The sequence below is a fragment of the Petromyzon marinus genome, chromosome 44, assembly GCF_048934315.1.
Source record: "Petromyzon marinus isolate PM22_M1 ecotype Great Lakes invasive population chromosome 44, UKy_Petmar_22M1.pri1.0, whole genome shotgun sequence".
Classification (NCBI taxonomy): Eukaryota; Metazoa; Chordata; class Hyperoartia; order Petromyzontiformes; family Petromyzontidae; genus Petromyzon; species Petromyzon marinus.
The window spans coordinates 797,622-820,263 of NC_133710.1; the positions used below are offsets into that span (position 1 = coordinate 797,622).

Sequence of the window (22,642 nt, forward strand, 5' to 3'; positions counted from 1 at the left end):
TTTGTTTAGCAAACAAACTTTGGACTGGTTTTGACCTTCAAGGTCTTATCAAGCAGTCAGACCTTGCTAAGCAAATACTGCTGGTTTACCAGACGTTATTGGTAAGAGCACTTCCTCTTACTGAGAAAGCCTGTCAGTGAACAAAAATTATATTGTCGAAAATGTCATCATGCTGTTGTGCAGCAATATGGGTGATACAATTAATAAAATGTTCTGCATCCTCCGTTCACTAAAAATGTTTTCATCCACCTGCTTATTGGCCAATGAAGATGTACGGAATAGAGGGAAATCAACTCATTAAATCCAATTTATTTATTGCCCAGACTTCTACGCAACGGCACATAATGAACGATTATGCAGGGTGACACATTTCTAGATAGTCCATTGATTTTGAATGATCTCAAATGTGCGCATCACTGATTGGTGTTAGCGAATCAGATCAGGTATGTAATAGATAAAGTGTAGCAGGGCAGTGTTCATCGTTTTAACAAGTGTGCGGGGGTGGTGGCAGACGTGTAGAAGCTTTGACTAAAGTGTTGTTTTCTCTAATGGAGAAACAGGAGCAGGGGAAGACAGAAACCCAGGTGGATACACGGTATGGGTAAAAGATCTAGAGAAGAATAGGTTAACATCGAACGGACAGTGGCTAGAAAAAGTGAACGACAGAAATTCACGCGGCCTCCGTCGTCGCTAACAAGCTAAAGGATGGAACAAGATGACGACGACGACAATGACGGTGATGAAAATTCAAATATAAACAGGCTGACCGATATAATGCATCCTTTACGCCGTGTTCGCTTTGGACGATGACCAAAATATGAAAATGGACGCGGTCGGCGCCGCCCGTCCCCTTGAAGCGATTACGTCGCTCCGTCGCTCGCCGACGGTGAAACGCCACGGGGGAGGGAGGAGGGGGTAACATAAACTACCTGTTTGAGAAAAATGCGTCAAGAAAGCAAATCTAATGCTGCGGCAATTAGAGCAATGAGGAAAACGGGGCTGCGCTAACATTCTCGCGCGCACGGAAGGGGAGTAAACCCATGTGGACACGCGTAATACATTATAATTACGACATGTGAATTGCAATTATCCCGAGCAAATTTTTATTTACAGTCTGGGCCGCAACTCCCACGACACTGTGGGAGTTGGGCCGTCGCGGGGGGCCCCGGTGCTACGCCACCAGCCCCCGAAAACGTGAAAATGCAAGGTCACAAACAAGAGCAGCAAAAGCAAGCGAGCGAAGAACACGTTTCGTTTGATGTACGCCACTTTCGCACGCAAGCTAACAAAAGCGCGGCTCTCATTGCAAAGGCTTTGGACGGCGCTCGCCGTGTGACTTGGCTGAAATATCGTGCCCTTGAAAGACGAAATGTAGAATGTGCATTCTGCCGTAATAGAGCAATACGTCCAATTACACACCGAAACAACCAGCAGGGCTAGGCTCCGGGCCATGCATATTACTTTCCGGTTACAGTTTCTGTGCCATTTAAATGTGCCGTCCTCTTTCCTGCAGCGAGAACGCTTCCAATAAACCAGCCAGGCAATTGGAAACTCCAGATGCTCGCCTCGCCACCAAAGCGGCGGCACACAGCTGCCGCGGCTGCCAGGAAGACAAAAAAAATGTGCCAATTTGCCGCTCGGCTTTTCGGTGATGTTAACCACTACAGCCTCTGCCTCCTGGGCAGTAACTGAGAGCGCTGCGTGCATCTGTTTCCTGCAAGGAGCTTACGCAGGACCCAGCCCTCATCACCGAACGCCGGAGTCTTGCGCGAGCCGCGTACCCTGTACTTACCGACGCAGAACCACTCCCTGGTGGCTGCAGTACATTTTGCATCCCCCTCCGCCGACTTTTTGAATCTAAACTCTAAAAGGATTTCTTTGTTATAGCTTCTCTTTCCCGAGGATTTTTTTTTTCATTAAGCTAATGTTTTGGCACAATCGTAAATTGCATGTTTTGTATGTGCTATATATACACACACACGCACACAGAATATTTTATCCTCCTACCTTGCCTAGCTACGATGCATAAAGAAAATTGCCAGGAACAAGGCCGCTTTCCAGACATCTGCCTTGTTCATCTTTTGCTGATTATAACATCGGCCCCTGCTTAACAAGGCAATTACCACTCCCGTTAATCTGTCCATCACGAGGGCCTTATCACGAGTTTTTTATCAAATTACAATGTGTGTCTGCTGACAAAAACAAAGATATGAAAACCTGCATCGCTACAATAAAAGAAAAACAATCATATCTGGACAGATATGTATCACACGTGCGATGCGTGAATGATGTACGTATGTATGTAGCATGCGACAGGAATGTTGTTGGCCTTAATGACTGCATGGTTCGTATTGTAAAGTTAAGACAAGTTACGAGCAAATAAATAGATACATACATAGGCGTATTTGTGCTTTGCCTATTTTAATACGAGCCACAGCGTGAAACCATTTGCTGGTATTTGCACTGTCTAATTAAAACATATACCGAAGCTTTGCACACATCATTTTGAATAAATGCTTGATGAGTAATCCTCAAACAAAAAAAAACGATCATAACACGTAAAGAATGTGCGTATTTTCAAAGAAACGATACAAATATGGCCTATATCGGAGAAAACTAGGGTGCCACATACTCTCATAAATCTTGAGCATTCTTGATTCGTATTCATTTTTTTGTTTAAATACGATGAAGATTAGTGTGCTCCCTAATTCCAGAAGCGCAGCTGCTCAGGGAAGCAAAGGTCAAAAATTCAATACACAGCCGGTGCAATTTAAACGTTATAGCCAAATATCATTGTCGTCATCATAATCAAACTAACAATGTTGAATAAGATTACAAAAAAACTAAATAAATAACTTTTGTATAAAATATATTTGTTAGCAATTTTCTGATGCCAAATTATCTCATCCGGCCTGCCGCTTGAGATCCGTTGATCTCAATGGGATCCAATTCCAATTTAATTGCATCCAGTCAGAAAAGTATGACCGGTCAAGATGACCCACACTCCACTCTCCGGTGGGATTTTCGGGTCGTACAGCACTTTGTTTGGAGCGATGTCCGACGTTTCGTGCCACGTGACAAGGAAGCTTCCAGCATGTCGAACAATACGCCGGACTTCATGTCATACACGCGGATACCATGACCCGACTAGCGCAGGCACGACCGCAAACACCTTCACAGGAGCGCATTCAGATGCGCTTCTGTGGCCGTCTGGAACACTCTTCCTTCCGATATTAGGAAGCCACTGGGGCTATGTGCTATAGAACAGCTTTTTGTGTTTAGTTTGTTGTCCTTCCCCCGATTAGCGCGGTTGGCTACGTGCTGCATGAAAGAAGTTTAACACACATACGTACAGGAGCACCTCACCCACTGACCTGAAATCAACGACAACCGAATTGAATCCTATTGCACTCCAAAGCAGCTGCATCCTTACATCTGGTTTCCTGACCGGAGGTTTGATGTTCAACATGAAATTTCATTTGTGGATGGGGTGGGGGGGGCAAAGGTGAAAGATATGCAGAAAAAATTTATTACCAACAAGTTGAGGCATCGTGCAGAAAAAGATTTACGATGAAAAATTGTAATAACCTTTGGGATAATACAAGAGAGGTTTTGTGTCAAGCCTCGGAATATCGAGGTTTTACCGTTCTCCGCGTAAAACTCCATCGACTGCGACGGTCAGAGATTGAGAATGCATTGTGAACAAAATTGTCCAATGCAATTTCCTACGCAATGATAAAGGCAGAAATCTAGAAAGGTCCTATAAATAACAGTGATGAACAGAGCAGCGTTGGTCCAACGTAAAATAATAAAGGCGAATAGAAAATTGAATAGAAACCATCGCAAGATTGAATGGTGAGATAGGAACCAATTAAAAAAAGAGTTCTCCAGAATCAAGAATCAGCATTAACACTGAGCAGACTTTTGCGTTTAATCAAGGCAGGAGAAAAAAGGCATGCTTTATTGCCGTGACAAAAAAATCTAATTTAAGTTTCAGCTTGTTTCGCGTGTTTGGCAGTTATGCATTAACGTTGAGATGTGTAGTCAACCAAATTACAAGACATTTATTAAACGTTATTTATTTAATTGCCCACAGAAGTTTCACCGAATCTTAAAAACAAATTTTCAGCAGCGGTTCAGCATTGTGATACGTTTGGCTCCACTCGGTTAGAACGAGTGTTGGAACGAGTGTTGGAACGGGTGTTGTAACGGGTGTTGGAATGAGTGTTGGAACGAGTGTTAGAACGGGTGTTGGAACGGGTGTTGGAACGGGTGTTGGAACGAGTGTTGGAACGGGTGTTGGAACGGGTGTTGGAACGAGTGTTGGAACGGGTGTTGGAACGGGTGTTGGAACGGGTGTTGGAATGAGTGTTGGAACGGGTGTTAGAACGGATGTTGGAACGGGTGTTGGAACGAGTGTTGGAACGGGTGTTAGAACGGGTGTTGGAACGGGTGTTGGAATGAGTGTTGGAACGGGTGTTAGAACGGGTGTTGGAACGGGTGTTGGAACGAGTGTTGGAACGGGTGTTAGAACGAGTGTTGGAACGGGTGTTGGAACGGGTGTTGGAACGAGTGTTGGAACGGGTGTTGGAACGGGTGTTAGAACGAGTGTTGGAACGGGTGTTGGAACGGGTGTTGGAACGAGTGTTGGAACGGGTGTTGGAACGGGTGTTGGAACGAGTGTTGGAACGGGTGTTGGAACGAGTGTTGGAACGAGTGTTGGAACGGGTGTTGGAACAAGTGTTGGAACGAGTGTTGGAACGGGTGTTGGAACGGGTGTTAGAACGAGTGTTGGAACGGGTGTTGGAACGGGTGTTGGAACGAGTGTTGGAACGGGTGTTGGAACGAGTGTTGGAACGGGTGTTGGAACGGGTGTTAGAACGAGTATTGGAACGGGTGTTGGAATGAGTGTTGGAACGAGTGTTAGAACGGGTGTTGGAACGAGTGTTGGAACGGGTGTTGTAACGGGTGTTGGAATGAGTGTTGGAACGAGTGTTAGAACGGGTGTTGGAACGGGTGTTGGAACGGATGTTGGAACAAGTGTTGGAACGGGTGTTGGAACGGGTGTTGGAACGGGTGTTGGAACGAGTGTTGGAACGGGTGTTGGAACAAGTGTTGGAACGGGTGTTGGAATGAGTGTTGGAATGGGTGTTAGAACGAGTGTTGGAACGGGTGTTGGAATGAGTGTTGGAACGAGTGTTAGAACGGGTGTTGGAACGAGTGTTGGAACGGGTGTTGGAACGGGTGTTGGAACGAGTGTTGGAACGAGTGTTGGAACGGGTGTTGTAACGGGTGTTGGAATGAGTGTTGGAACGAGTGTTAGAACGGGTGTTGGAACGGGTGTTGGAACGGGTGTTGGAACAAGTGTTGGAACGGGTGTTGGAACGGGTGTTGGAACGGGTGTTGGAACGAGTGTTGGAACGGGTGTTGGAACGGGTGCTTCACATTTCGAAGGGAACCGGTGCAAAGCACACGGCCATGAGTGAACAAGAATCAGTGGACTACAGAGATGGTTTCACGAACCTACTTGACATACCCCAATCCCACTTGATTCACGGTCCGTACTGCAAGATCCGACCGTGTCCGTCCAATGCTCGCTGAGCTGCGTTGGCTTCCGGTTGCCGAACGAAAACGTTATGAGGTCGCGCTCATTACACGCAAAGCGCTTGCCACAAATGAACCACAACACCTAGCTGATCTCGGAAAGGAGCATGAACCATCATCACGCGAACTCCGCCGGTCATCCTCGCAGCTGCTTTTGGCTAACTGTCGAAAACTGCATCACGCGCTTTCAGATGCACTTCTGCGGCCATCTGGAACAATCTTCCTACCCATATCAGGAAGCCACTGGAGCTATGCACTTTTACATTGACATTGAAAATGCATTTCTTTAGAACTGCTTTTTGTGTTCAGTTTGTTGTCCTTCCCCCGCACCTCCGATTAGCACGGGTGGCTACGTCCGGTGCAAAGAAGTTCAACATACTTATACACATACTGCCCTCTCCGAGCTAAATGACCAACAATAAATATCAACGGGGTCTTACCCTCGTTGTGTCAAAAACACCATGAATCCGTGCATTGGTGTCTTCGTGAGCCCACAATGGCAATGCTTTGAACTCATAATAATGATTATTTACACTCCTCACCTGGAGATCACAAGGCTCTGTACAAAACAAAACAAAGATTCGCCGTATAGCCTGAATAGACTTTTGAGGCAAGTACTGTTAGCGAGCACCTATGAAGGCCGGCACGGCACACGAGGGGGTGGGTGGCCAGCACCACGTCCGGCCGTCTTTGTCTCCCCAGTGGCGATGTTTACACACCGCAACCAGGTACTCATTTGAGGCTGAGTCGACCTAGGGGAGGCCCAGGACCGGTTCAAATAATCGTTACTGATGGTGGCTGTGAGCGGCATTCGAATCCAGGTTGCTAGGTTCGTGGTGGAGTGCGCTAACCACTACGCTACCGCTTCCCATACAAAACACACACACACAAGGCTCACGCCAATAAAATTATACCCCAAAACACCGTATTTGAATGAAAAATATCCAAAGCTTTCCACATTGGGATTTTCCTTCGAAAGACTCCACACAAAATGTATGATAATATGAATTAGCAGAGACACGAATTATCGACAGCAATGGGACTTACGCGAGTCTGAGCGACTCAACATATGTCGGCATTACACAGCACTGTCAATCGCCGCCCATACACGGACGTCAAGTGCACGTTAAGCAGGTGCATTTCTAATTAGTACTCAGCCACGAGATAGTGTTGAGTGCAAGTCTTATCGCCATACTCATGTCCGCTCATGGTTCGTGGAAGGTGCTCTCAGTGTGTAATGATGATAAACACAGGCAGCATAAGTATTACTCGACTGTACGTGGTAAAACTTTGTATGGTGCAGTACTGATATCCCCGCATTAGAATCAGAATCTCCATTGGTGCATCGTACCATTCGTTGCTTAGCTTCGAGGCGTGAGGGTTGCTCTTCAACTCACGGTTCATAGGGAGTGTATGTAGGCTGCATGGGGGATCTTTGGCTTCGCATGTATATATGTTTGTTGTATGTATATATGTATGTTGTATGTATATATGTATGTTGTATGTATATATGTATGTTGCATGTATATATGTATGTATGTTGTATGTATATATGTATGTTGTATGCATATATGTATGTTGTATGTATATATGTATGTTGTATGTATATATGTATGTTGCATGTATATGTATGTTGTATGTATATATGTATGTTGTATGTATATATGTATGTTGTATGTATATATGGATGTTGCATGTATATATGTATGTTGCATGTATATATGTATGTTGTATGTATATATGTATGTTGCATGTATATATGTATGTTGCATGTATATATGTATGTTGTATGTATATATGCATGTTGCATGTATATATGTATGTTGCATGTATATATGTATGTTGCATGTATATATGTATGTATGTTGTATGTATATAGTGGGGAGTGGTGGTGTAGCGGTTGGCACGCTGCGCTGTGAACCTGGCGACCCGGGTTCGATTCCCGCTCACGGCTAACACCAGTGACGGTTATCTGAACCGGTTCTGGACCTTCCCTAGATCGACTCAGCCTCAAATGGGTAGCTGGTGCGGTGTGTAAACATTCCCACTGGGAAGACAAAGGCGGTCGGGCGTGGTGCTGAACACCCACCCCCTCGTGTACCGATCTGCAGTTGCAAGAATCCGAGTTAAAATCCTGGTGAGGGGTTGACTCAGCCCTGCCTCACCATCATCCACCCCTTTTGGATCAACAAAACGGCACCGCTTTTAAGGCTGTCCACGGCGGCGGCTGTCCCGTGGATAAACTGGCCCTAACCATAGGAATGTGGAATTTCGACCACTAGCTCAGGTCTGCCACGGCTAAATGGGATATATTTTGTGTGCGTGTGTGAAAACTCACCTCTTGAAAACCTTGTCCGACACTCGGTATTGTATTAAGCATACAACGTCGCCACTGTACACGAGTTGGTCTACGTGTTTGTTCACCATACAGCCCGGTGTATATACAATGTTACTACTTGCGATTCAAAGTACGTGTGCGCTACCGCCCAGTTCAGTTGTGTCTCGTACACAGTGGTGGCGGTGTGCATGCGTGCGTGTGTGTGTTTATTTTTAGCAGTCAACAAAAATGTTGCTACAATATTTATGCATGCGGCGAGAGCCAGTTCAGAACGCACGACGGACAAACTCCGGTCGCACCGTTACCCATGCGGCTCCGCATTTGTCGCACGTTCGAAGTTTGTTTGACACCGACCGCATCGTGGCTCCCCCCCACCCCCTCATTCACGGTTGCAGAGGAGGTAGGAGGTAGGGGCGCGGGGGTCGTGGGGGTCGTAGGGGTCGCGGGGGTCGTGGGAGTCACGGGGGTCGTGGGGGCCGTGGGGGTCGTAGGGGTCGCGGGGGTCGTGGGAGTCGTGGGGGTCGCGGGGGCCGTGGGGGTCGTAGGGGTCGCGGGGGTCGTGGGAGTCGTGGGGGTCGCGGGGGCCGTGGGGGTCGCGGGGGTCGCGGGGGTCGCGGGGGTCGTGGGGGTCGTGGGGGTCGCGGGGGCCGCCGGCCGCTCGAACCGACAGGGAAAGGGGGCAGTCCTTACCCGCGGTGGGGTCTGGCGGGCCGAAGTCGAGGGCGTAGCGGAGCACGTGGTAGTTGTTCCACACGTAGAGGAGGTTGTCGCGGGGGTTGTACTGCGCGGAGGCGATGAACTGGTAGGGGTTGGGGAACGGCACGGCGAGGTGAGCGTCGCGGTGCAGGTTGGTGTTGTACATGTAGTCGATGCGGTTGCCGGCCGCCTCGTTCTCGTCGTCCTCGTAGACGGAGCGCAGCACGTAGAGGACGCCGCACGCCATGAACGCGTTGGAGGCCGAGCGCTTGTCGTAGGCCGTCTCCCAGGAGCCCTCGATGCGCAGCGTGTACGGGTTGAGCTGGCTCACCACCACGCGCCCGTTGTTCTGCTCCGTCGCGTAGATGACCCACAGGCCGTTCTCGTCCACCGCCAGGTCCATGTCGGACTTACCGCCCCAGCGGTAGGGTGATGTGTCGTGGTAGTTGGCGTTGGGGATGATGGCCTCGCCGCTCTTGATGCGCGTGCGCAGGTCGAACTTGACGACGTTGCGCGTGCGCTCCTTGTTGAAGAACACCGCACCGTCGTACACCACAAAGCCCGTGCCGTCCACACGGTGGGGCAGCTTGTAGGTGGTGGACGGGCGCCCGGCGATGAAGTCCTCGAGCGAGGCGAACTCGGTGAGGCCGTCGGTGCGGTAGGGCAACCAGGGCATGTAGTAGACCCGGTCGGTGGCCTGCAACGGGTCTTTGCACCAGGCCCCCGCTTGCTGCTCGGCCTCAAAGAGGTGCAGAGCCTGCGAGACGGCTCTCAGCGAGCCGGGGCACAGGAAGACTGCGGGGGAGAGGAGAGGGGGAAGGGGGGAGAATGGAGGGGAGGAGAAGGAAGGAGCAGGCAAAAATCCACAAGCAAAATGTGACGCATTGAACAGTGACGATAGATTCCCTGCTCGACATTGAAGACGAGCTTCATGGAAATTCATGAACAGAATTTAGCCAGGGCTTAATTTGGAATATTTTTCAGGGATACAAAAAACCCCTGGATTCCCTCCCCCTTCCTGTCCCCCCCATCCCCCCCATCTCCTATCTAACTTCCTCTCTCCCCTAACCCTGGCACCCTGTCCCTCCCCCCCTCCCTAACCCTCGAATCCACCCCTTGACATCAATCTTAACCATGCAGGTCAGGGTGAGAAACATATCTTCTGGAGCACAGCCCCTGGACAGCTCCAGGTGAAATGAAGCCCCGGCTCCGAACAAGAATTGGCGATTGTTAAAATGAACGAAGCGACGAGTGGGCGGCACCATGGACTCAGAGATGGTTTGGTAAGGTTCGCCGCGAGCCGAGTAGACGGATGCTTTGCTTGTTCTACTACAACGCATGTGACCGGGCGAGCACACACTTTATGGATGATCGTGCGGTTCGAGTGGGGGGCGGGGGGAAATTTAAAAGTAAATAACACAAGCCTTGTTTTAAATTCAAGTACATGAACACCTTACTATTGAGTGCACCTGATTGATTACCGTACACAAGCAACATACAAACACTGGACTGGACAATATTTGCGAACAATTTCCAACTTTATGATTGCGTTACTTCAATAACTAACTCAAGAAGAGAATAAAAATGTGGAGCGCCTTGTTGATCCACTGCTGGAAGAATGTCTTCCCACACCACATTGGTCATCGCGATTATGGAATCATACTTTACCACACTGGTCAGTACGGGTTGGTGAAATGGGTGCCCATAAACCGATTCATACATCGCTCAACACCGACGTGATCCATGGCTGGGAATGGAACTCAGATCACCAGGTTTATAGTGCATTGCACTAATCACTATGCTACTGTAAATAATCATTATTATATTATTATTATTATTTATCTTGGTTCCTCAGGAAAGCCTCACTGAATCACAGAGTGCCATGGTGGATAGGAGATGTTAACTACCTCGCCTGGCATACAGGAGGCTGTGGGTTCGATCCCGATCCTGACGCCTGCTGTATATTTGGAGCTTGCGTGTTTTCTCCGTGGTCGCGTGGATTTTTCTCCTGGTCCTCAGGTTTTTCCCTCCACATTTAGAAACGTGTTGAGAGTATTTGGCTGCTATACATTTCCACATGGTAAGGCACTTCGTTCAGCTATGATATGTGGCAAGGTCGCTTCTGAAAAAGAGCTACGTAACTCAGTGGGCCTTACCTGGTAAATGAAAAACTGAGTCTCAGCTGTTTTTCAGGAGGATCCTGCCGAGATTCTGCAATAGTGGGCGGTGTGGCCTTGTGTAATCCCAATTGAGTCCATTGTTAGGTACATTGTTGGGATGCTAAGTCAATACCAGGTACACAACTGTGTGTGTATTTTGCCATGGAAGCAAACCACAGAACCCAAAGGGAACCATGCAGAGGAGTGAGGGCACCTGCAGACTCCACACAGAAAGCTGGCGGAGATGGAAATCTAACTCAGGCCCTTCTTGTTGTGAGGCACAAGTGCTCTCACTTCGCTCATCCTGCCGACTAAAGCGTTTAAATGTCACGATATTGGCACGAGGTATATGTGCGGTGTTGTATTTGTACGGGAAATTTGTAATTAGTACGGGACTCGTTATTAGCTTGCGGTGATCTTTTAAGTGCCACTTTTTCAAGCATTACGACTGCCTCTCCTCTCTAATGCTCAACCTTATGTCCACAAAGTCACCGGTACAAACCGTGATGAGACGTAACTTAACACATGATCATCGATCACTACCCACTCACTGCCCTGGCCCATGCTGTAATTTATTCAAGCGTGCCTGGTTCCTCAATATTGAGCGGCAATGCTAATGCACTCTAGCACACTTTAGAAAAATACCAAAAATAAATAACGCACATGATAATGAGACAAGCTGATAAAAAAAATAAACCGTATCACGGAGCAGATTATATTTTTGGTTGGGTTAATAACGGATTCGATAGCTTGTTTTATATTTAAATAAGTACATCTCCGTCCGGTGTGAGCATTGCATGAATATTGCAACCTATGAAATAATGTAAAATAATAATATTTATTTACAGTCCTTTGTCAAGCCACCGATGATTAAATGTCTCCCCATGCCATTATGGTCACGGGGAGTTGTTTGCCCATACTTAACGATGGCAATTATAATATCGACTTGTAACGAGTCGCACCGTATTCGCTCGCTCTCCAAGAGAGAGGGGGCGACTCGAAAGCACGAGGAACCACAGAAGAGCGGCAAGGCAGCCACGCAGTGACTGAGCCGGTGCGAAGTTCCCCCCAAGCGCTGCGATCCTCCACAGATTAAGGCGTTGTCAGCCAATTAATGAGTGTTTAAAAATGGGACGAAACCCCAGCACCTGGCGAAAACACACGGCACGCGAGAGGGCAACACTCCATCCAATACGGGGGGGGGGGGGGGAACAGATGGAGTCCACACGTGCTCTACCGCCTTCTCCAGGCAAGCCAGGGTATGGCTCCACGTCGACGCCCACGGGAAGGGATTTTCACAACATTTGTGTGATCCACTAACCCTCGCCTCCACAGTGCCGGACTACAGGCCAACGGGCATAGCCACCAGCGCTCATTCCTCCACTCTGCTGGGCCACTGCGTGTTGGCGAAGGAGGAGGAGGGGGGTCACCCAGAACTGGTTTCAGATATCACTTTTAGATAAATATTAGCTGTGACCGTGAAGGGAACTCAGGTAGCTGAGTTCATAACACAGGAGGCTAACTACTGTGCCACGGCTCTATCGCCTAAGGATTAAAAAAATACTTCACCACTTGCGTTAACACCGTGAAGAAAAATGCGCAGGATAACGCGATTATAATGAGCGGTGAGAGGCAAAATATTGTGGCTTACAGTTAAATAAAGCAAACATCGCTCTTTAAATGGAATTTAAGAAACCGCAGTGGCAGTCCCATATAAGAAATGCTCACCACCGCCATCCTTAACACAGACGAAAAACATGCATGAGCATGAACATTCTGTAATGCTTTAAAACATGTGCTTGTCCTCGTTGGTATTTATTTGCGGCACAGAATCTGATGGGTAGCTTGTCAGGGCAAAAGGAGTTTGCGTATGTATGCTCATTGTACTTTCAGCACTGGTTTGTGTCTGCAACTTTATTGAGGAAACCATTTGATCGATTTGGCCAGTTGCAATTAGGATGCGACCCTAATAGAGAAATAAACTTTACGGCAAAGTTTAATTCATATTGCATCTCAACAATAATTACTGTGACCTCACTCACCCACCCTTACAGACGTATGGAAAAAGCTAATGGATAAATGCTTACAACCTAAATTTTGAACAGCGTTAAAAAGTGCCACTTTCATCGTTCACACTGGCTTTTGATCGAGCAGTGTGTGTGAATAGTGGAATCGGCTGATGTTCTGAACAATGACCCCGTCTTGACACGCTTTGCTTTGGACACGATGGCTTGCTCACACGCTGATACGACAACTTGTTCACTCGCTGCAGCGTGGCAAACCTTCCTGTCAGAAGGCCGTGTTAACAACAAAGGATGGAAGCGTTTTTTTATCCGATCGTCAAAGGCATCTTCAGCTTGCGTTAGCACGCCGCTGCCAACACCAGTTCGTAGCGTTCCGTGTGTGGAAACTACCTCGAGATGGTTTATTCTTTCCATTACTTTGCTTGCTCCGTGCACGCACGTAAGCACTTTGTCTCGTGTTTTCCGCACAATTTCTAAAATTGTACCAATGGCAAAAGCCAAGTGCTTAACTCTGGGCATGACACACGTATTATCGTTATTGTTACTCCGTCAATAACGCTGCTGTGCCGAATTTTGTTACGTATATGTCCACAGCCATTGCATGTTTTATATTGTGCTGATTGTTTGAACACGTCTCAAATTGACCAAATTGAAATGTTAAATTCTTCTTAACAAACGATGTGCTTCATCATCATCGTTATCATCGTCAGCCAAGAGCGTTTAACTTTGCCGGATAAAGGCATCCTCAAGCCTAAAAAGTAAAAGCATAGTTAGCAGCTCGCTCTGAGATGTTGAGAAAACAGTGAGGCTCATGGGTAGTTGGTGGGGGAAGTCAGGTGGCATCAATTCCGTGACCCTCAGGGGAACTTCTACTTTGTTAACATTGACTAAGTGACCAGTGTGACTTTCTACTTTGTTAACATTGACTAAACGACCAGTGGGAATTGCTAATTTGTTAACATTGAGCGGAGGAATGGACACAGAGAAACGTCATGATGCTGTGGACGGACGCTCAGAGGTCAGGGTGCTGAGCTGGCACCACTGAGATCCGTGGTTCAAATCCGAGGCAGCTGCCCGTCGTTTAACCGACTTCTCTAGCGCGGCGAGTTGATGGTCTCCGCCCAGTGACCAACGACCACAGGAAAATAATACAATTTAGTTCTGCGCTGCGTTTGACTTTCAAAAATTGACCTGGCAGCACGGCCGGCGTACTTGAGTTGGCGGTCGACCCTCGGAGTGGACCGCGATCCTCAAAGGAACGGCGGTGCCCCCGTGGCCGCCCCCTCCGTGATACGTGGATCAAACAAATCGCACTTCCGATTACCAGGGTAGGCCATGTACGGTGCGAAATAAGTTCAACGTACATACACAGATATAAATCGCTCGAGACACGGGCACGGCAGCGAGAACAGTTTGTGCGAATGCTGTCGCAAGAGGTCACACGTTTGGCGTATCGGTCCTGGCTGGCTATGCGTGATGAATTGAATTGGCAGCACGGCCAGGTACGTGTACTCCCGGAGCGCTCTTGAAGATTTATGAATGGCAAACTCTGCAGCCAATCAGCACGAGTGAACCCGGCCGCGTTATCACCCCGTGTGACCAACCCACGCGATCAGCTTGGCATACCTGCACCCTCAGCCCTGTAGGGGCGTATTTCAAAATGTTCAGCGGTAAACGCACTGCACTGTGAATCCGGTAACAATGGGCTCAATTCTGGGCCACAGCTAATATCGGTGGCGAGTGAAATCTGAAATGGTTCTCAGTAGCCATCACCATCAACCCAAAATATGGTGGCGTAATGAAGAAGGGCCATTGCTTGAAACGTCGGATATGTTTTTCTTTTTTAAACCAATGCGTTATTGATGATTGTGTTGAGTTTTTTTTTATAATGACAAAAAAGCCCTTGTTATTGACATGGCATGGTGAAGGACTTCATCCAGCAGTGGATTTACAAAGGGCTATAAAAAATTTGTTAACAGTGTACTGTGGATGCTGTAACAGTTGTGGTTTCCTCTCATTGCAATGAAGGCTTTGATTTAGGTTGGTAGCCAGGGGCGGAGCCAGGGGGGGTGACAGGGGTCACATTCTGCGTGTAAGTGTACGACACTCGGTCTGGCAGACTCCGTGCAACTGCATTGTCAGAGTGTGTCGCCAACCGATGGCGTCTAGTTCAACAGCCTGACTCTCTAATCATTCTTGAAATTAAAATTTGTTGAATGTCACCCCGGTCTGAAATCCTGGCTCCGCCCCTGTTGGTAGCCCACTAGCCATTAACATCCACTTATCCGGTGATCCAAGCCAAGTGAGAAAAGGGGTTGCGGTCATTTCCATTGAAACACACGGCCTAGACGTTCCATATTCCCTTGCCAGGAGACGGTCTCTCCCCATCTGATGACATCTTTTGAACTTCGCTCTCGCGGGAAAATGACAACGTTAAACACTGCCCCGTGCATTGTCACAATTGTTCCGCTGTGGTTCAGTTGCTTCCCCCAAAGTGAAATGATTTAAGTGAGCCCCGTCTGTGGGGCTTCCGTGCCCTTCGTACAGCTGTCCCCTGGCTCCGGTGGCTGCGCGTCGCCTCGTGAGTGGCATTGCAAAACCCTGGAAGTCGCGCACAAGAAGACGATTAGTAACTCGGGAAGTGCACTCTTGAAAGTCGTTTGTCACGCAGTTCATTTATCATGCAGCGCATTTGAGTTCTAGATTTCCCCGCTAATAAATAATGAAAACGCAGCGCGCACTACGACGCGACTGTAATGATAAATTAGAGCAATTTTGCATTTTGACTTATTTAAATTTCATGTTTGTAATATTTTCAAACCCGCCCGCGCTATCTATGACTGTTGCAGAGGATGGGACAGTGACAAGGTAATTGTAACTGATAATTGGTTAATATAATTGTCATAGCTATTAGGGTATTAGGATTACATTATTTTTCAAACCCCATCTTTATGTATTAATCATGGAACTGAATAATTGCATCGATGTCAGAGGTTAATGTATTGAAAAATATTTTATTAAGCATGCATTTAAATTTACCATTACCACTGCTTTGTAGAAACATTTTTGCAACCCTTATAGTGTATTGGTTGGTGATGGGTAGAGGGGGGAGAGAGGGTGGGGGGACCTGGCCATTTCAGAGATCACTCACCAATGCTGTTAACCATGGGCAGGAATCGAACCTAGGATGCCTGCTTCACAATGCAGTGCACTCGGAATCAAGGCAATGATAGCACCCCACAATGATCAGCGTGGTGAAGTATGGTTAAACAACCCCCATGGCTGACATGATGATATCGGTAGGGAAGCCAGTGGGTTAACTAAAGGGCTTAAAAGTGTTGTTAATTATGATTGGTAATGTGATGCATACATGCCGACATGTGTTTTGCGACTGCAAAGATATCCGTTAACATCATGGATTATAACGGGTCTCTCAAACACACCGCTATGCAGTGGAATTCACTTTTATAAAAGCAGCAGGACCCTTGCCTAAAACATCAGCCAATTATATACTTTCTGTCATGAGGCAGCGTTGATGATGAATGCTATCCTTTTTTTTATTGTACACATCCTGTAAATGGAAACTGTTCGCAAAACCACTCTTGATAAATTGGGTAAAAATCCCCTAAGTGCTGCTCAAGCATTTAATATGCTTAATTTTCTGCACCAAGGACGATGAATATGCAACATCGATGTAGAAAACCACTCCACGGTGATTTTTTTAGTTTTCTGATGGGAACAAAAATACCTCGCAATTATAAATGCCAAATATACAAACCCCAAGTATTCTCAGCATGCATGGAATTGCTTGCTCTGCATCTGAACCTCCAACACCACGCGGGGCGGTTTGTTTTTGTAGCTCTGTCCATCTGTCCGTCTGTTCATCCCACTCTCTGTCACATGGCGTCATGATAACGCTCAGAACAACGATCCAATATAAACTACAATGCTAGTACAGTATTGTGTTGCTGCTACTTGAGTGCCTTACCCTACAGAAAGCCGGGCAAATTGATTAAAGCATTGCCCAAAACTTGAAAACACAATGCATGTTTAAATATATATTTGCAAACATCCCAAAGTGTTTTACCCTGGCAGCTACATCGGTAGCTTCCACACTCTTAATTAAAATGCTTCCGAAGACAAACGCATCTTGGAGGGCTTGACGTAATTCCATGCGTATGCATGATGCTTCGAACCTGTTCTCGAATGGAAGCACATGATAGGCTGCACGTTACCATTGAACAGCTACCGGCAGCATTAGGCCAAGCCAAAAGCGCACATTTACTTTTTTTAAACATAATGTGTACACTAATAGCAATTACAATTTATGCCTGAAATGTAGTGCTCTATTTACGAGTCGCTGTTATAATTTTAGATACCCCACGAGCAGAAGTGATCCTATTGTGGAGATAACCAGCAAAACGATCTGATCAGATATGACATTTTATTATAAGCATGTCATCAAAAGTATTCCAATCTCATTAACAATTTACCAATTACAGATAAGACTCTAAAAATATATATTTTTTACAAATTCGCACAACCATTACTTTTAATATCACAAGTCGAAACATCGAGAATGTCATTATAAGTGGTAGAATAACTCGCATGGCGATTGTCAAGTGGAGCCTCGGTCAAGCGAAGCAATCGAAGGGCCCTATTCAGCAGAGAGCCAAGACATTTGAGAAAGGAGACGCGATGATGACGCTTGCGTTTATAATACGAGCCCACAAGGCCACAAACTTAAATCGGGCAGAGAATTTCCGTGCACACACAAAAAGAAAGTCGACATGGTTATGCTCAAGATTTGCATCAGTAATTTACGTAACAATTTGCGGCCCTCTGTCAATCCACTATAGGGCCTCACCGCGCCGTATCAGCCGTTGGCGTTGTCTGACCATATTTCACCATGCTGCTCAGTGAGGATTGGTGAAGGTGAGGGTGGGGGTAATGTGGGGTTGGGGGGTGTCCCTTACCCAATGACGCTGGCTGTGATCGGGAATCAAGCGCAGGTCGATAGCTTCAGGGCCAATTGTGCCAACCATTGTGCCACTAATCCTCAGAGTAAAACAATTATATTCGTAAATTGTATTCTTAATTGTTGTAGATAACCACGGTCGTCTTACGAACAATGGTCATCCAAACCCTTGCCAGGAGCATGTGGAATGTATTCCACCGGCTTAGAGCCAGTAATTTTAGATGACACTGACATAACTTTCGAATAAAAGTTTACAATCTCATAAATTACGATGTAAGCTGTGTGCACCCTTGAGGCTTCACAGTTATCCTTCATCAATGTCTACGAACCTTCCTGGCACTCAAAACACAAGGGAGGGGAATCTAGATATTACTTTTTCCATCTGAATACAGTATTGCATTCTCTGAATTAGATTACACTACTCCATTTAAATTGCATGAGACTAAATTTGTACAAAACCATTCTCGAAATGACAAATTTTACAATGTGTAGCCCTCCGATTTTTTTCGGGTTTGCACCGTGTGTTATTCGGCACGATGTCCGACGTTTCGCTCCGCGTGCTGGGGGCTTCAGGAAGAAGCTGCGCTACGGACGTGGCAACTAGAGTTCGAATCCTGGCTGCGAGAGACAGCAGTGCTGTCATCCGTGGCCAGAAATCGGCATCTTCGTAGCACAGGGCACTAATGACTGCACTGCCACTTTCATACGTACAAATATTTTTCACGTTACTATTATGTTTTGCTAACTCAGGAAAGCCCCATCGAGTCTCGTGACTCTTTTTTGGGGAAGATCCTTGGCAAGCTTTTGCAGTTGGCGGCTATGATTGCTACGTGCAATGCCAAATCGAGTCATTTGCAGGGTCATTTTTTTACATTCCAAAAATTTGGACCGTGACACGGGCAGATAGACGGCGCGCAGCATCGTCACGTTTGACGCCCCACCGCGGTATTAACCAGGGCGGCCGCCGGAGTCGGACCATAAACCTCTGCGACAAGCGGCAAAAACGCACTGCCGCTTGACCATGTCAATGCCCAACATATTCCATCGCACGAAATACCGCTTCCCACCTCTCTCCTGTATTGGTGTGCACAAGCACACGCACTTCCATTATGTGCATTCACTATGCCCGCACACATCACGCATGTCTGCGAAACGCGCAGAAATCATGCGAGTCCTGCGCGTGAAAATATCGTTAATTTACATTCCCGCTGATATGCACATCTCTCACACGCTCACACCTCTACACTTACCCACAAGACAAGTAACCCCCAGGTAGCCTGTAACAGACTGCTGCTGGGGCAAGAGCTGTTAGCGAGCAGCACCTATGAAGGCCGGCACGGCACACGAGGGGGTGGGTGGCCAACACCACGCCCGGCCGCCTTTGTCTCCCTAGTCGCAATCTTTACACACCACACCAGGTACACATTTGAGGCTCAGTCTACCTAGGGCAGACCCAGGACCGGTTCAGATAATCGGCACTGGTGTTGTCCGTGAGCGGGAATCGAACCCGGGTCGCCAGGTTCATAGTGCAGAGTTGCGCCGACCGCTATGCTACCGCTCCCACACACACTCACACACATTGACTCACACCCCTATATGTACCCCACCTTACACACACTGCTGCTGATGTAGTAATGTTAAACAAGGCAATGCATTAATGGCTCTTTTGTGAAGCTCCATTACATTGAGCTAGTAACCTTCTCCAGTGGCAATTGTCTCTTGTAATTCCACGAGAAGGCACCAACAAAACAGAGATGGCTGATCGCTTGTGCATAATGCAAGAAAGATTAGGGCAGTTGTGCTATTATGATTGTGACGTAGCGAACGGCTAGATCAGTGGCGCAGTAGTGGCTAGCGCACCGCATTACGAGCAGAGTTCAATTCGTGAATCACAGCTAACATCGGTTACGAGAGATACCTGAACCGGTCGTGGCCTTTCCCTCCGACCCCCAACCCCCCTCCGTTGAACAAATCCATGCCCGTATTTATATTTATGTACGTTTAACTTCTTTCACACCATACGCAGCCAGCCGCGCTAATCGGAGGTGCCTGACGTCTGGTCACCGAAGCTCGCCCTGCCGGAGCAGATCTCCCCCGATCTGGGACGGTCCACGGAGGTGCCCGAGAACCGTTGCCGTCTGGCCCAGTGAGGGGCTATGACCAGCAAGGATCGCCCTATACTCTTTGGTTCTATTCGGTAAAGTCACGTAGGTAAAAAAAATAAAACAACAAAAATCACGACGTTTCGGCCACAACACAAGCGGCCTTCATCAGGTGAAGGGACCAGACTGTCTCGAGGACAGCGCTGGAGTGAACACAGCTTACCTACGTGACTTTACCGAATAGAACCAAAGAGTATGGATCCTTGCAGTCACGAAAGCTTCAAATCTAGAAAAGGATCGCCCTGTCCGCCTCCTTGTTTTGACCACGGTCCCAGCAATGAGGGACCACGGAGGAAAGGAAAGGTGCAGAGACGTCCACCCGTCCAGCGTATCGTGAATGCGCTAGTCGCAACCGCCGCAGGGAACCGAAATTTGGTGCAGAAGTGGAGCAGCTGACGTTTGGTCTCCTGCGCAGAGAGGGCCTATGACTAATTGTTAAGATCAACGAAGTGACCAGTGGGCACGGAGAAGCTAATCCACGTTGACCGGCGTGGTGAAGTATTACGGTCAAACAACCGCCATGACCTCGCTATGTGGAGAAGCCCATATCCAGTGGCGTATTGACAAAGGGCTGGAAATGTAATTTTAATGATCATGTACCGGCTCATTTTAACAACAGCGGAGAAACACAATGCACAGAAGAGTAGTTTGAGTTTGACAAATCCCCATAAAATGGTTTATTGTACGAACGCAATTAGAGGCGGAGCCCTTCATCACACCGTGACAGTTTAAGGTTTCAATTGCTGCTTTTTGTCCCCATTTTCAATAATGTTTGGTCTGGATTAGCTCAACAGCTTAGGAGTGGTGTCTGGCCGACTGCGTCTCGCTCCGTTTGTTTATTATTGGAAGGCTGCACTGCGGTAAATAATGAAGGGGGCATCTCCCCCTTAAAGCTCTGGCCACATCTGTCTTAAGGTAAATAATGAAGGGGGCATCTCCCCCTTGAAGCTCTGGCCACATCTGTGCAGGCCAGCAGGGGAGGGAAGAGTTGCCGCACTGCCACCACCCGAAGTCGTCTGGTAACAATTTGAAGTTTAAAAAATAATAATAATATCCACTCTGGGCCACCGCAACATTTAAACAGAAGGCTTCATCCAGTTCAGTGAGCATACAGTTAACTTCTCAACATAAGATATTAATCAGGCGATAGAGCCCCACAAGCGGGAGTGTGTGCCAATGCAAACAACGCTGCAGTGACATCACCCGCACTCTGAGACGCTTGAGATACGGTCGCACGCAGGCTAACGGGGCATTCTGATACTCGACAAGCAGCACGGCGCAGCAATTCATTGGCGAATCTTAGAGTTGTATAGGTGGATGTCACGGGGCTTTAGATAGATAGTGCAAATGCGTTCAAGGTGAACAAAAAAAAAATTCCCGAACGATGTAATAGAAGTTTTAAACGTTAGAATCACATCTGCACCTGCCATGTTGTGTTGTCTCTGTACATTTAAAATGGGGTGATAATGTCAGACGAGACAAGCGGAATTTAAAAAGTGACAGCTAATCTCAACCGCTTGATAGCGGCGTTTTGCACGGATTTGATAAATGCATTTCGTGATGCAAATGACAAAAAAGATGTATTAGCTCGGCTGTTGATTTTTGGGCAATTCTGCTCGCGATATTGAACGGCGTAAGTTCTGATATGAATTTTTTTTTTTTTTTACAAATCGTTGCTATTAGAAATTGATTTCTCAGATAACAGATGCCATGTAAAATGTTAACTGCGTTCGTCACTCGAACATATTTTCGTGCAGCCAGCCCCATCATCAGCGACCCTCCGTCCCTCCCTGCGGCTGTGCACTCTCGCTCCTTTGTTGCCAGATTTGCACGTTTTGTTTAAGCATTCGCCCCGAGGAAAAGAATAACTGAGAGGCGCACGCTTCGGAGATTGACAGCCCTTCATGCGGCCGATCAACATCAACACACCGTCACGATGTGTCGGAGAGGAGGCCTCTGAAGCCAGGTTCACGTTCCGTATCACGGTGGGTTTTCCACATAGGGCATACGACTACTAATCACTACTACTGGTTTGTTTACGTACCTCGTGGCAAGGGGACTCGAAACCCATCAAGGGTCAACTCGGCCCATCATCATCATCCTCCCCTGGGTTGATAAAGTGAGTAACCACTTTGTACAAAGCCAGGAGTGGTTGCTATTGGGAAAGAGACTGGGCCCTGCCATCGAAATGTGTAACTTTCACAACGATCTCAGGGCTGCCTATGCAGATGGGCAAGTGGACACTTTCATTATTATTTTAATAATAATATTCTTGCGAATTACGTCAGGGGAACTTTAAGGACCGCTTGCGAAACATACGGTGCGCATTATTATTATTATAATTATTCCGACGGTGCGTGCACACCGCAGTGTGAATCGGGGTGGCGGCCGCCTTGGAGTGGGACTGTGAACCTGTGGCACAAGCGAGGGACGCTGCTCCTCCTGTTGGGCCGCATCACCACCCACCACCCACCGCCACGCAGTGTGGGCACCGAGGATTTGAATTGAAGCCGTGGGGTCCAGATAACGGCGGAGGGGGGGGGGCACGTGCGAGAGTCAAGAGATACGTTTTAGTAGCCCAATGGGTTGTTTTTTTCTGCATGGCCACATAGAACGTTTTAGAAGAGTAGAGAGGCCAGCTTGAGTTTTTTTTTTTAAACATGGGTGTTTGAGACGTGAGT

At 47.5% G+C, this 22,642-nt stretch overlaps 1 protein-coding gene across 14 annotated transcripts in view; it reads right to left on the reverse strand.

Moving 5' to 3' along the window:
* The window catches only part of LOC116951953 (adhesion G protein-coupled receptor L2-like), a 350,495-nt gene that overhangs the window by 115,429 nt on the left and 212,424 nt on the right, over positions 1-22,642 (reverse strand). For all 14 annotated transcript variants that reach the window (XM_032970875.2, XM_032970874.2, XM_032970862.2 and 11 more), the window contains one exon: positions 8,633-9,433. In XM_032970875.2, the coding sequence (XP_032826766.1) occupies positions 8,633-9,433 (801 nt within the window). The remainder of the gene's footprint in view (positions 1-8,632; positions 9,434-22,642) is intronic.